General features: G+C 44.7%; 1 protein-coding gene across 4 annotated transcripts in view; it reads right to left on the bottom strand.

The window, feature by feature from the left end:
- The window catches only part of dpp6a (dipeptidyl-peptidase 6a), a 386,275-nt gene that overhangs the window by 3,184 nt on the left and 368,423 nt on the right, over positions 1–14,668 (bottom strand). For all 4 annotated transcript variants that reach the window (XM_029694037.1, XM_029694061.1, XM_029694054.1 and 1 more), the window contains 9 exons: positions 11,962–12,009; positions 10,591–10,689; positions 10,356–10,425; positions 7,864–8,058; positions 6,721–6,775; positions 1,201–1,300; positions 677–735; positions 505–577; positions 334–407 (listed from right to left, as the gene is read on the bottom strand). In XM_029694037.1, coding sequence (XP_029549897.1) covers positions 334–407; positions 505–577; positions 677–735; positions 1,201–1,300; positions 6,721–6,775; positions 7,864–8,058; positions 10,356–10,425; positions 10,591–10,689; positions 11,962–12,009 — 773 coding nt within the window. The remainder of the gene's footprint in view (positions 1–333; positions 408–504; positions 578–676; positions 736–1,200; positions 1,301–6,720; positions 6,776–7,863; positions 8,059–10,355; positions 10,426–10,590; positions 10,690–11,961; positions 12,010–14,668) is intronic.

Genomic DNA, 14,668 nt, shown 5'->3' with positions numbered 1-14,668 from the left:
CTGTGAAAGCAAGCATCATAAGAGGGGAATATAATCTCATTAAGTGAGATGGGGGTGGGGGGGGGGCATTGTGTGGTGTAATCCCTCTGCTGACGTGGGATTACAGAACTCCTCAGTGGTTTCTCTGTACAACAGCTCCAGCCCAAAAGATACCTCCATAGAAATAGAACAGGACAAATCACTGTGAAGAATTTTGATTTAGCATTTGAGCAATGTCTCTGCTTCCCATGACACATTGTCTTGTGAGTTCCAGTTAAATTGGTGCACCTTATTGATGGTAGCCATTCTATACATCTAATTTATGTGTGTGCAATTCTGGGAAGTAGCCTCCACCTGCAGAGTGTAGTTGGCGTTTTCATTGATCAGCTGGGCGATGAATTTCGCTGTATGCTGAAAATGCACTTTTTCTGGTGAGAGAAAAGGAAACCAACACATATCATCTTGTTGTTAAAAACACAAATTATTTTATTGGGCTAGAAAGGTTTGATTTCAAGGTTCTCGTACCATCTGCTGTTGGATGAACAATCAGAAACTTCTTGTCTAGGAACTGAGATGCCCTGTGTGCTAGATTGGCCATCTGTGGATGAATGCCAACAATATTATTTAACAACCCAATAGAAAAACACAGAGGTCATACTGAATAAAGGCTGAATAAGGCTGAATAAAGAAGGCATACCGCATATGCTCTTGGGTCAGGCTTGGGCTGTCCCAGGTATCTCTCTGAAAACGCTGATGCTGGAAGAGAGGTGTCCAAAGGAATGAATTCATTAGCTCACACTAAGGGATGTAGAGGTAAAAGCTAACTAACAACACCATATAGCGTGTTATACCTCATATACCTAAATACATCATAAACAGCAGAAAATACTACAGATGATGTCATGTGTAGCTGTTCTTATTTTAAAAACTTCTTAGTGACGAGTATTCATTCTTGTTAGGTGAGCACTCAAACACATCCAGCACCACACACTACCTTTCACTCTCTCTAGCAGCTTTTCAGATAGAAACCAGTCTGACACCCACACCTGCTTTAATTCACACTTCCCTCCAAAGTCTCTCTCTCATACACATGCTGTTACGCACACACACCATCTCTCTTCCTCTTTTAGCTGAGGTGATGCTGATACCATGGCAGGATGATGTTGGTGTGATTAACACTGACAGCATCTGTCTGGCACCATAGTGGCACACAAACCTTACCATATAGGTCAAAGTCCGTGATGGGTGAGAGAGCCGCACCACATTTCACCAGGGAATCCTCGGCGCTGAGTAACAGGCTGGTCACGTAGCCTCCATACACCTGACAGACAGACAGATAGAAACCAGAGATCCTACATCAACATCAGGCTTCTCCACAGGCTACTGTAACTGATGCTTATAGACAGATAACCTTTGGGTTTATTTCAAGCTCAGTTTGAAGATTGAGTCTGGAGACCAAAGAGCAGTAGATCATTAGCCTGGTCCCAGATCTGTTTGTGACATCTTCCTATGGTCATTGTCATGCTATACAGCACATTGAGCACAAACAGATCTGAGACCAGGCTAGTAGCTCATGAATAATGCAAAATGTCCCAAGTCCATTACTGCAAGTTGCAGCTTCCTCCATAGTTTAGGTTCCTCATTGTGGATGATTAGTTCAGTATGAAGCTAGGCCGATGTGGACATGCTCTAATACATCAGCTGCCTTTTTCCCAGTAAGACACATGGACTTGGCCGGAGGTAACATAATTATGCTTCCCTCTATGAACATCCTGCAGAGGTGTCAGAATCTACCAACACTACATCTATTTCAGAGGTGTCAGAATCCACCAACACTACATCTATTTCAGAGGTGTCAGAATCCACCAACACTACATCTATTTCAGAGGTGTCAGAATCCACCAACACTACATCTATTTCAGAGGTGTCAGAATCCACCAACACTACATCTATTTCAGAGGTGTCAGATTCTGTCACGTCCTGACCAGTAGAGGGTGTAGTTGGGTCAGGACGTGGCAGAAGAGAAGTGTGTAGGTTGGTTTGTTTCGTTTATTTTGGCCGTGTGGCTTCCAATCAGGCACAGCTGTAGAGGGTTATTGCTGATTGGGAGTCACACATAAGTAGCCTACTTTTCCTTTGGGGTTTGTGGGTAATTATTCTTGTTACTGTGTTAAACGTAACAGGACTGTTTTGGTTGTCTGTTTATTGTTTTGTATTGTATAGTGTCCGTTTGATCATTAAATATATGATGAACACTAACTCCGCTGCATTTTGGTCCACTCTCTCTAAAGACAGCCGTTACAGATTCCACCAACACTACATCTATTTCAGAGGTGTCAGAATCCATCAACACTACATCTATTTCAGGTGTCAGATTCTATCAACACTACATTTTTATTTTACCTTTATTTAACCAGGTAGGCCAGTTGAGAACAAGTTCTCATTTACAACTGCGACCTGGCCAAGATAAAGCAGTGCGACAAAAACAACAACACAGAGTTACACATAAACAAACATACAGTCAATAACACAATAGAAAAATCTATGTACAGTGTGTGCAAATGTAGAAGAGTAGGGAGGTAAGGCAATAAATAGGCTATAAAGGCGAAATAATTAAAATTCAGCATTAACACTGGAGTGACAGATGTGCAGATGATGATGCGCAAGTAGAGATACTGGGGTGCAAAAGAGCAGAGGATAAATAACAATATGGGGATGAGGTAGTTGGGTGTGCCATTTACAGATTGGCTGTGAACAGGTACAGTGATCGGTAAGCTGCTCTGACAGCTGATGCTTAAAGTTAGAGAGGGAGATATAAGACTCCAGCTTCAGTGATTTTTGCAATTCGTTCCAGTCATTGGCAGCAGAGAATTGGAAGGAAAGGCGGCCAAAGGAAGTGTTGGCTTTGGGGATGACCAGTGAAATATACCTGCTGGAGCACGTGCTACGGGTGGGTGTTGCTATGGTGACCAGTGAGCTGAGATAAGGCGGGGCTTTACCTAGCAAAGACTTATAGATGACCTGGAGCCAGTGGGTATGGTGATGAATATGTAGTGAGGGCAGCCAACCAGAGCATACAGGTCGCAGTGGGGGGTAGTATATGGGGCTTTGGTGACAAAATGGATGGCACTGTCATAGACTACATCCAGTTTGCTGAGTAGAGTGTTGGAGGCTATTTTGTAAATGACATCACCGAAGTCAAGGATCGGTAGGATAGTCAGTTTTACAAGGGTATGTTTGGCAGCATGAGTGAAGGATGATTTGTTGCAAAATAGGAAGCCGATTCTAGATTTAATTTTGGATTGGAGATGCTTAATATGAGTCTGGAAGGAGAGTTTACAGTCTAACCAGACACCTGGGTATTTGTAGTTGTCCACATATTCTAAGTCAGAACCGTCCAGAGTAGTGATGGCCAGCCGTAGAAAAATGCTTATTGAAATGATTGATTATCGTAGATTTATTGGTGGTGACAGTGTTTCCTAGCCTCGGTGCAGTGGGCAGCTGGGAGGAGGTGCTCTTATTCTGCATGAACTTTACTTTGTCACAAAACTTTTTGGAATTAGTGCTACAGGATGCAAATTTCTGTTTGAAAAAGCTAGCCTTTGCTTTCCTAACTGACTGAGTATATTGGTTCCTGACTTCCCTGAAAAGTTGCATATCGCAGGGGCTATTCGATGCTAATGCAGAACGCCACAGGATGTTTCTGTGCTGGTCAAGGGCAGTCAAGTCTGGGGTGAACCAAGTGCTATATCTGTTCTTGGTTCTCCATTTTTTGAATTTGGTAATGCTTATTTAACGAGGAAAGCACTTTTAAAGAGCAACCAACCAGGCATCCTCTACTGACGGGATGAGGTCAATATCCTTCCAGGATACCCGGGCCAAGCCGATTAGAAAGGCCTGCTCGCTGAAGTGTTTGACAGTGATGGGAGCGTTTGACAGTGATGAGGGGTGGTCGTTTGACCGCGGACCCATCACGCACGCAGGCAATGAGGCAGTGATCGCTGAGATCCTGGTTGAAGACAGCAGAGGTGTATTTAGAGGGCAAGTTGGTCAGGATGGTATCTAAGAGGGTGCCCATGGTTATGGATTAGTTTAGATTATAGGACGGTCGGGGTGTTAAGCATATCCCAGTTTAGGTCACCTAACAGTACATTTACATTACATTTAAGTCATTTAGCAGACGCTCTTATCCAGAGCGACTTACAAATTGGTGCATTCACCTATAATATCCAGTTGAACAAACACTTTACAATAGTGCATCTAAATCCTTTAAAGGGGGGGGTTAGAAGGATTACTTTATCCTATCCCAGGTATTCCTTAAAGAGGTGGGGTTTCAGGTGTCTCCGGAAGGTGGTGATTGACTCCGCTGTCCTGGCATCGTGAGGGAGATTGTTCCACCATTGGGGTGCCAGAGCGGCGAACAGTTTTGACTGGGCTGAGCGGGAACTGTGCTTCCTCAGAGGTAGGGAGGCGAGCAGGCCAGAGGTGGATGAACGCAGTGCCCTTGTTTGGGTGTAGGGCCTGATCAGAGCCTGAAGGTACGGAGGTGCCGTTCCCCTCACAGCTCCGTAGGCAAGCACCATGGTCTTGTAGCGGATGCGAGCTTCAACTGGAAGCCAGTGGAGAGAGCGGAGGAGCGGGGTGACGTGAGAGTGTCAGTACGAACTCTGAAGATAGATCGGGGGCAATCAATTCACATATGGTGTCCAGGGCACAGCTGGGGGCTGAAGGGGGTCTATAACAAGCGGCAGCGGTGAAAGACTTGTTTCTGGAAAGGTGGATTTTTAAAAGTAGAAGCTCAAATTGTTTGGGCACAGACCTGGATATTATGACAGAACTCTGCAGGCTATCTCTGCAGTAGATTGCAACTCCGCCCCCTTTGGCAGTTCTATCTTGTCGGAAGATGTTATAGTTAGGGATGGACATTTCTGGATTTTTGGTGGCCTTCCTAAACCATGATTCAGACACGGATAGGACATTAGGGTTGGTGGAGTGTGCTAAAGCAGTGAATAAAACAAACTTGGGGAGGAGGCTTCTAATGTTAACATGCATGAAACCAAGGCTTTTACGGTTACAGAAGTCAACAAATGAGAGCGCCTGGGGAATGGGAGTGATGCTGGGGGCTGCAGGGCCTGGATTAACCTCTACATCACCAGAGGAACAGAGGGGGAGTAGGATAAGGGTACAGCTAAAGGCTATAAGAACTGGTCGTCTAGTGCGTTCGGAACAGAGAGTAAAAGGAGCAGATTTCTGTGCGCGGAAGAATAGATTCAAGGCATAATGTACAGACAAGGGTATGGTAGGATGTGAGCACAGTGGAGGTAAACCTAGGCATTGAGTAACGATGAGAGAGGTTTTGTCTCTAGAGGCACCAGTTAAGCCAGGTGAGATGTGGGGGGTGGAACAAAAGGGCTATTTAAGGCATATTGGGGGCTCTATAGTGAAGTAAGATAATAATCACTAACCAAAACAGCAATAGACAAGGCATATTGACATTAGGGAGAGGCATGTGTAGCCGAGTGAGCATAGGGTCCAATGAGTAGCACTAGATGAGTCAGGGAGCCAATTCCGTAGTCGCTGCTACGCTAGGCGAGCTGGAGACACGGTGATTCAGACAGCTTGCGGGCCAGGGCTAGCAGATGGGCATCCGGCGACGTCGCAACGGAAGAGCATGTTGAAATCGTCGTGATGGATCGGCGGGGCTCCGTGTCAGCAGTAAAGGATCCAGGCCAATTGGCAAAAGAGGTATTGTAGCCCAAGAATTGGCTGGTGGACCTCTTTGGCTAGCAGGGAGGTAGGCCTGGCTCCAGGCTAGCTCCAGACTAACTGGTGCTTGCTTCGGGACAGAGACGTTAGCCAGGGGTGGCCACTCGGATAGCAGCTAGCTAGCTGCAATGATCCTGTATAAAGGTTCAGAGCTTGCGGTAGGAATCCGAAGATGTGGTGGAGAAAAAGCAGTCCGATATGCTCTGGGTTGATATCGCACTGTGCAGACCGGGTTGGGGCCGGCTGATGTCCGAGTTAACGGTGAGGACCGCTAGCAGTGGCTAACTGACTACTAGCTAGCTTCTGATGGGGGTTCCGGATCTAGAGTATAAAAATATCAGATCCGTACCACATTGGGTGAAGCAGGAGAGTATGCAGGAGTGTATATTCAGTCCGTAGATGGAAAGTGAGATTAAAATATGATATATACATGGAAAATTATATATACACGGGACAGGATGGGACAAGACAAAAACACACGTCCAACTGCTACGCCATCTTGGATTTCAGAGGTGTCAAAATCTATGAACACTATCTATTCAGAGGTGTCAAAATCTATCAACACTACATCTATTTCAAGTGTCAGAATCCACCAACACTACATCTATTTGATCCAAAGGTAACTGATAAGCTAGCAGCACACATCTAATATGTCTATTTTAAATTGACTTGCAACACCTAATTCCAGCATTGGAAAAAACACAGGTCAGCATGAACACTGACAGCTTGCACTGAAGTTGAAGAGTGCAGCTAGCTAACATAAAATAACCCTCAATAAGTTTCATTGAGAAAGCAGAGATTCAAAGAGCCTCCGTTATGATTTCTATATTGAAAAGCAGGGTGATTAGCACATCAAGTCAGTATGCAGAATGATAATGCACAATACAAGGGGTTCAAGGGAATTCCATCCAATTCAGATACTGCTACATTCAACCTATGAACCTCATAAATTATCAGGAGAAAACGGGCTCTTACCTTGCCATAAACTCCAATCCTGGTCTTGTCAACATATGGCTCTTTAGAAATAATACTGAAACGGAAGAAATTAGATTTGGATAAGTTAGTCTCAGAATGAAGACTTCCAGTTCTTGACTACCCTTTCCAAGTGTGTCTGCTCAGTTATTTAGCTAGCTGGCCATGTCATAGCTCGTTAGCTAGCTGGCCATGTCATAGCTCGTTAGCTAGCTGGCCATGTCATAGCTCGTTAGTTAGCTGTCCATGTCATAGCTAGCTGGCCATGTCATAGCCCGTTAGCTAGCTGGCCATGTCATACCTCGTTAGCTTGCTGTCCATGTCATAGCTCGTTAGTTAGCTGGCCATGTCATAGCTCGTTAGTTAGCTGTCCATGTCATAGCTCGTTAGCTAGCTGGCCATGTCATAGCCCGTTAGCTAGCTGGCCATGTCATAGGTCGTTAGCTAGCTGGCCATGTCATAGCTCGTTAGCTAGCTGTCCATATCATTGCTCGTTAGCTAGCTGTCCATGTCATAGCTCGTTAGTTAGCTGGCCATGTCATAGCTCGTTAGTTAGCTGGCCATGTCATAGCTCGTTAGCTAGCTGGCCATGTCATAGCTCGTTAGCTAGCTGGCCATATCATTGCTCGTTAGCTAGCTGTCCATGTCGTAGCTCATTAGCTAGCTGGCCATGTCATAGCTCGTTACCTAGCTGACCATGTCATACCCCGTTAGCTAGCTGTCCATGTCATAGCTCGTTAACTAGCTGGCCATGTCATACCTCGTTAGCACCCGGCTGGAACACAGCATGACCATGTCAAATCACTAGCAGAAAGGAGAAAAATAATGTAGCCCCACTCTATAGCTACAGCTGCCTAAACGATAGTTAGCTAATAAATTGGAGATGTAAACTGTGCGAATAAATTATTTTCCTTTTTACATGTTAAATCACTAAACATAGCTCTGCTTATTGGCTGCTCTTCAGTTCATATGACAGTCTTGTGAAAGAAGTCTAAGGTTGCGTCCCGATTCTCCACCCTTTTCCCAAAGTGTCCACCAATTATTACACCATTCCAATGCTTTTAAATCCATGACTGGAAGTGTGCAAGTGCACAGTTTAGTAGAAGGGTGGAGAATCAGGACACAACCAAGGATGAAGGTACCTACCTGAGGGCCTCCAGCTGGTCCTTCTCTTCGAACACGCCCAGCTTCCTCTGGACGCGGTGCAGCAGGTTGGTCCCCTGGAAGCCACTGCCCCGCCCGTCAAAGCGAACCACCATTGCCCCGAAGCTGCTCACAAGCACGGTGGCCCAGTCTATGTGGAATTGCTCTGACACCATCTGGCCACCGGGGGTGCCATCGCTGGATACGAGAAGGCTTGTTTACTCGTTAATCTATGGGTCTCTCTCTCTCTCTCTCTCTCTCTCTCTCTCTCTCTCTCTCTCTCTCTCTCTCTCTCTCTCTCCTCTCGTCTCTCTCTCTCTCTCTCTCTCTCTCTCTCTCTCTCTCTCTCTCTCTCTCTCTCTCTCTCTCTCTCTCTCTCTCTCTCTCTCTCTCTCTCTCTCTCTCTCTCTCTCTCTCTCTCTCTCTCTCTCTCTCTCTCTCTCTCTCTCTCTCTCTCTCTCTCTCTCTCAAATAAATGCATACAGGTGTGTCCTCATTTACCCAACATAGAGAAAAGGACACATTGTCTTTATAGTAGTGCCACTCATTGTCTTTATAGTAGTGCCACTCCATCCAAAGATGAACCAGGGTGAAAAGATTAGAAACAGGGACTGAAAGTTATAGTCTAGTGTATGTTTCTCCAACCTGCAGGCAAGGGCATGGAGAGAGAGATGGTGTGATAGTGGAGGATAGGAGGGTTAATTAAAGGGGGGATGGAGACCTCATTTGCAGTGTAATTACCGGTAGTGCGGAGGAGAACGAGTTGCCACTTCTCTGCCTTAGATTAATAGCCCTGATTAAAGCTCAGAGTTGGAGGGTGATTACAGTGGATTTGAAAAGTATTCAGACCCCTTCCCTTTTTCCACATTTTGTTACGCTACAGCCTTATTCTAAAATTGATTAAATAACACACCATACCCCATAATGACAAAGCAAAAACAGGTTTTTAGACATTTTTGCAAATGTGTTAAAAATTCAAAACAGAAATACCTTATTTAAATAAGTATTCAGACCATTTGCTATGAGACTCGAAATTGAACTCAGGTGCATCCTGTTTCCATTGATCATCCTTGAGATGGTACATTCAATTGATTGGACATGATTTGGAAAAGCACACACCTGTCTATATAAGGTCCCACAGTTGACAGTGCATGTCAGAGCAAAAACCAAGCCATGAGGTTGAAGGAATTGTCCATAGAGCTCCGAGACAGAATTGTGTTGAGGCTCAGATCTGGAGAAGGATACCAAAAAATGTATGCAGCATTGAAGGTCCCCAAGAACACAGTGGCCTCCATCATTCTTAAATGGAAGAAGTTTGGAACCACCAAGACTCTTCCAAGAGCTGTCCGCCCAGTCAAACTGAGCAATTGGGGGAGAAGGACCTTGGTCAGGGAGGTGACCAAGAACCTGATGCTCACTCTGACAGAGCTCCAGAGTTCCTCTGTGGAAATGGGAGAACCTTCCAGAAGGACAACCATCTCTGCAGCACTCCCCCAATCAGGCCTTTATGGTAGAGTAGCCAGACGGAAGCCACTCCTCAGTAAAAGGCACATGACAGCCCGCTTTCAGTTTGCTAAAAGGCACCTAGAAGACTCTCAGACCATGAGAAACAAGATTGAAATCTTTGGCCTAAATGCTAAGCGTCACACCTGGCACCATCCCCACGGTGAACCATCATGCTGTCCCCTAAGCACACAGCCAAGACAACACAGGAGATGCTTCAGGACAAGTCTCTGAATGTCCTTGAGTGGCACAGACAGAGCCCAGACTTGAACCCGATCGAACATCTCTGGAGAGAGCTGAAAATAGCTGTGCAGCGGTGTGCCCTATCCAACCTGACAGAGCTTGAGAGGATCTGCAGAAAAGAATGGGAGAAACTCCCCAAATACAGATGTGTCAAGCTTGTAGCTTCATACCCAAGAAGACACGAGGCTGAAATCGCTGCCAAAGATGCTTCAACAAAGTACTGAGTAAAGGGATTGAATACTTACCTAAATGTAATATTTGCTTTGTCATTATGGGGTATTGTGTGTAGATTTATGAGGAAAAAATACAATTTAATAATTTTAGAATAAGGCTGTAACATAACAAAATGTGGAAAAGTAAAGGGATCTGAATACTTTCTGAATGCACTGTATCTTTCCTGATGAAGCAGCACTTGGTGTGGAGGAGCTGAAGGCCTCTGTGTGTCAAGAGCTGATGACAAACAGTGGAGATGGATAGCTACATTCTATACAACACCATAGTCACTAGAGCAGTTGTGTGTGTGTGGTTTGGTTTTACTATCGTTGTGGGTAGCAGAAGTCCTCACAAGGATAGTAAAACATGGAAAGGGCTATTTTAGACATAGGGGTTAGGTTTAGGTTTAGGTTTAGAATTAGGGTTTAGAATTAAGGTTAGGTGTTAAGGGTTAGGTTTAGGGTAAAATACATTTTAGGTCCCCACAAAAACAAACGTGTGTGTGTGTGTGAGTATGGTAGGGTCTGTATACTCACACAAGGAGGAGCAGAGGATAGTGCGATGAGTCCACAAAGCTGGCAGGTTTGAGGATCTGCATCGTTAGTGCTACACAACAAGAGAAAGAGTGATCAGTACGCGTGTTGTACACAAGCACTACGGCTTCATTATCCGTTCATCTGAAGAAAACAGACTTTAGCAGATACATTTTCATTATGTAAAATGTGCTGTTCAAATCTAATTCCCTTATTGTTAGAGCGGAACATAACGTACTGTAATCCTCGATGTTGATCTCCTTGTATTCCACGCGGGGCATCTGCATGGAGTCCAGCCTCATCCTCAGATTCTCATTGGTCTCCAGGTCAAACACCTCTGCAGTGATAAACATCATGGTCTTAGTTTATGGCTAAGGTTGCTATGGCTACCATGGTCTAAGGGCACATACTGTAGGTGTTCAAAGGGCATAGGTGTGGTAGAATGTTGGGCTGGAAGTTGTGATGAAGCAATGCTTACAGCATGTCACAATAGAAGAGAACAGAGGGAAGTTATCAGAATGCAGAGGCATCTCTCTCTGTCTCCCTCCACCCAATCTCCCTCCCTCTCTCCCACCCACCCTCCCTGTTTCCCTCCCTCTCTCCCACCCTCCCTGTCTCCACTGACACACTGTGATTAAGACAGATCAGCAATGTAGGCTGTATATATAAATTAAGACTTCATAATGGCTGGTACCGAGATCAGGGGCCCTTGAGTTGAGCCTTGACAAGCCTTATCTTGCATGCTGAGATTGAGATTGGACTAGTAACAAAAGGAATGGGTGTTTTGATCAGGGAGAGTATTCTCTCCTGACTGTGTGTATGTGTGTGTGTGTGTGTGTGTGTGTGTGTGTGTGTGTGTGTGTGTGTGTGTCTGTGTGTGTGTGTGTGTGGTCTGCTGAGGCTGCAAACAGTGACTCAGCAGAAAGCAGACTGGCCTTGTTGTGCTGTCAATGGTAAATCTTAGTATGCTGTCCCAGTTTGATGAGGTCACACAGTTGTGGGTGGTTATTTTGTGAATCAGGGATGGAGGGGAGGGCTTTTATTCTGTAAACACAGAGATAGATACAGTTGTTTTATCTCCATGGTGTTAAAGAGTTATATTTCAGGGGTGATGCTGAATGTTCTACTCATGGAGAGGAGTGGATGTCCTACAGATGTGTGTGTGTGTGTGTGCGCGTTTGTGTATCTCGAATCATCTGCTTCCTGACATGAATCATCTTCTCCCTGTCAGTCACATGGCAAGTCAGCAATCAGAACTCAGTATAATGGAGTTAGTGTGTGTGTGTGCGCGTGTGTGTGTCTGTGTCAAGAGAAAAAGGCATATCGAAGACAGGAAATAAAGATCCTGCATTGTGTGTCTGGGTGGTCTATTTTTCTGTGTGATGTATTCCTCTTATGACCCATGACCTTCAACTCTGGACTTGAAAGCCAGTTCCACTGCCTTTTTTCATTGTTCTAATCAGGGACTGATTTAAACCTGGGACACTAGGTGGGTGTAATTAATTATCAGGTAAAACAGAAAACCAGCAGGCTCCGGGACTTGAAGGGTAAGAGTTGAGTACCTCTAACCTATGTTTTCATGTAACAGAATCTTAACTAGAAGACTCACTCTGTCTGTCCTGTGTGCTGTACACTGCTACAAACGGGACATCAGGGCCTGGAGAAAGACCAAAACAGAAACAAAAGTGACCAAATAAGACATCAACATCAGACATCGTGCCCATTAGTTTGTGGTGGCACTACTCTGGTTCGCCTCGGTCTTGCCTCGGTTTAATAGTATATTCTGTGGCTCCTTGTCATGTACAGACGTAGGATCTTAATTTGAGCCAGTTTGCTACAGCAAGAAAACAATCCTGCAGCAACCGGAAATGTGAATATTTATGTTGATTATTATTAATTTACATTATTGTAGGGGTTGATACATTTTTCAGAAATCTGAAATTTCAAAGTGAAAATTACAAACATCAGAAGTCTTTTTAAACCGCAAATACACTACACATTTTACATTTCCTGCATTGTAGGACAGTTCCCATGCAACAGGGTGATCAAATTAAGATCCCACATCTGTACAACAGTGACTGCATGGTTCAAAATGTATCCCCACTGTCCATAGTTCTGGGGAAGCAAGGGGATGGGAAAGGGTTATTTAATTATCCATTTCTAAAAAAGTCTTGCAAAAAGACTTGTAAGAAATTCATAATCGAATCATTTGAACTCAAATGTTTCCCATTAGAATCTGTAATTTAAAATTGCACCTTGTCGATAGAAGACTGAGACACAACATAGTTGAGCCTCAAAGTTCAGACACAAAATCAAAACATCATTGATCAAAGTCTGAAAGCCTGACGTTGTCTCTAACATTTCTTGCTAAACTTGTTTTTCTACAAGCACAACAGAACCTTTCCAGACTTTCTTGCTATTGTTGGGGAGGCTATTGTTAGCTTATTCAATTAATTTAACACAGCCAAAATAGTTTCTGGAGTGTTCCGGAGCTAGCTTGCAAACAAACAAGCCCCTGTAGAAATATACTCTCTCTGTCTCCTAAACCACATCACTGCACTTGGAGGGGAAACATAATGAAATGATTGATGCACTTAGCAAATTGAGGACATGCTAGAAAGAAACATTTGTGGCTCTGCAAAGTAGGCAGGCAATCTCTCTCAGCTCTGTAATGATATGGCAATCATGTCAAATAAATAAAAGCGGGCAAGAGGCAGGATGGAAGAACATGGAGCTGACAGATATGGCAGCCCTGCTTCTAGCTCCTACGCAACTTTGCAGTATTTTTTTTTGTTGGTGTTTTATTTATTATATTAGCCCAGAATGCAATGTTCAGTCTCTGGATAATAAAGTAAACTAGCTCAGGGTGAGGATCTCCTTCCAGAGACACATCAGGGATTGTAACATACTCTGTTTCACAGAAACATGGCTCTGTCGGGATATACTGTCCACGTCCATACAGCCAGCTGGGTTCTCAGTACATTGCGCAGACAGGAATAAAGAACTCTCCGGGAAGAAGAAATGCAGGAGTGTGTGTTTCATGACTAACTACTCATGCTGTGATTGTGATAACAGAAACTCAAGTCCTTTTGTTCACCCAACCTAGAAAACCACAATCAAATGCTGACCGTATTACCTCCCAAGATAATTATTTTCAGTTATATTCAAGTCGTATATATTCCCCTCAAGTCGATACAAGGTCCCTCAAAGAACTACACTGGACTTTATGCAAACTGGAAACCACATGTCCTGAGGCCGCATTTATTGTAGCTGGGGATTTTAAAGTACATTTGAAGAAAATGCTACCAAAGTTCTACAAACACATTGACTGTAGAACCCGCTCTGGAAAAACACTGGACCACTGCTACTCAACTTTTTGAAATGCCTACAAGGCCCCGCCCTTGGCAAATCTGATCACGACTCCATTTTGCTCCTCCCTTCCTATAGGCAGAAACTCAAACAGGATGTACCCGTGCTAAGGTCTAGTCTACGCTGGTCTGACCAATCAGAATCCATGCTTCAAGATTGTTTTGATCACGCGGACTGATCTTCTTGTACCCAAGAAAGCAAAGGTAACTGAACTACTCTCACTCACTTCTGTCATCATGAAGTGCTTTGAGAGGCTAGTTAAGGATCACATCACCTCCACCCTTTTTACACCCTAGACCCACTTCAATTTGCTTACCGCCTCAATAGATCCACAGACGATGCAATCGCCATCGCACTGCACACTGCCATATTCCATCTGGACAAGAGGAATACCTATGTCAGAATGCTTTTCATTGACTATAACTCAGCATTCAACACCATGGTACCCTCCAAGCTCATCATTAAGCTTGGGGCCCTGGGTCTGAACCCCGCCCTGTGCAACTGGGTCCTGGACTTCCTGACGGGCTGCCCCCAGGTGGTAAAGGTAGGAAACAACACCTCCACTTCGCTGATCCTCAACACTGGGGCCCCACAAGCGGTTGTGTGCTCAGCCTCCTCCTGTACTCCCTGTTCACCCATGACTGCGTGTCCACGCACGCCTTCAACTCAATTATCAAGTTTGCAGATGACACAACAGTAGTATGCCTGATTACCAGCAATGACGAGAAAGCCTACAGGGAGGAGGTTAGGGCCCTGGGAGAGGGGTGCCAGGAAAATTATTTCTCACTCAACGTCAACAAAACAAAGGAGCTGATTGTGGACTTCAGGTAACAGCACACCCCTATCCACATCGACGGGACCACAGTGGAGAAGGTGGAAAGTTTCAAGTTCCTTGGCATACACATCACTGACAAACTGAAAAGGTCCACTCACACATACGTTGTGGT

Source organism: Salmo trutta, chromosome 2, assembly GCF_901001165.1.
Source record: "Salmo trutta chromosome 2, fSalTru1.1, whole genome shotgun sequence".
In the NCBI taxonomy this organism is placed as follows: domain Eukaryota; kingdom Metazoa; phylum Chordata; class Actinopteri; order Salmoniformes; family Salmonidae; genus Salmo; species Salmo trutta.
The sequence above is the reverse complement of the archived record's forward strand: the minus strand, read 5'-3'. Positions and strand labels throughout refer to the sequence as shown.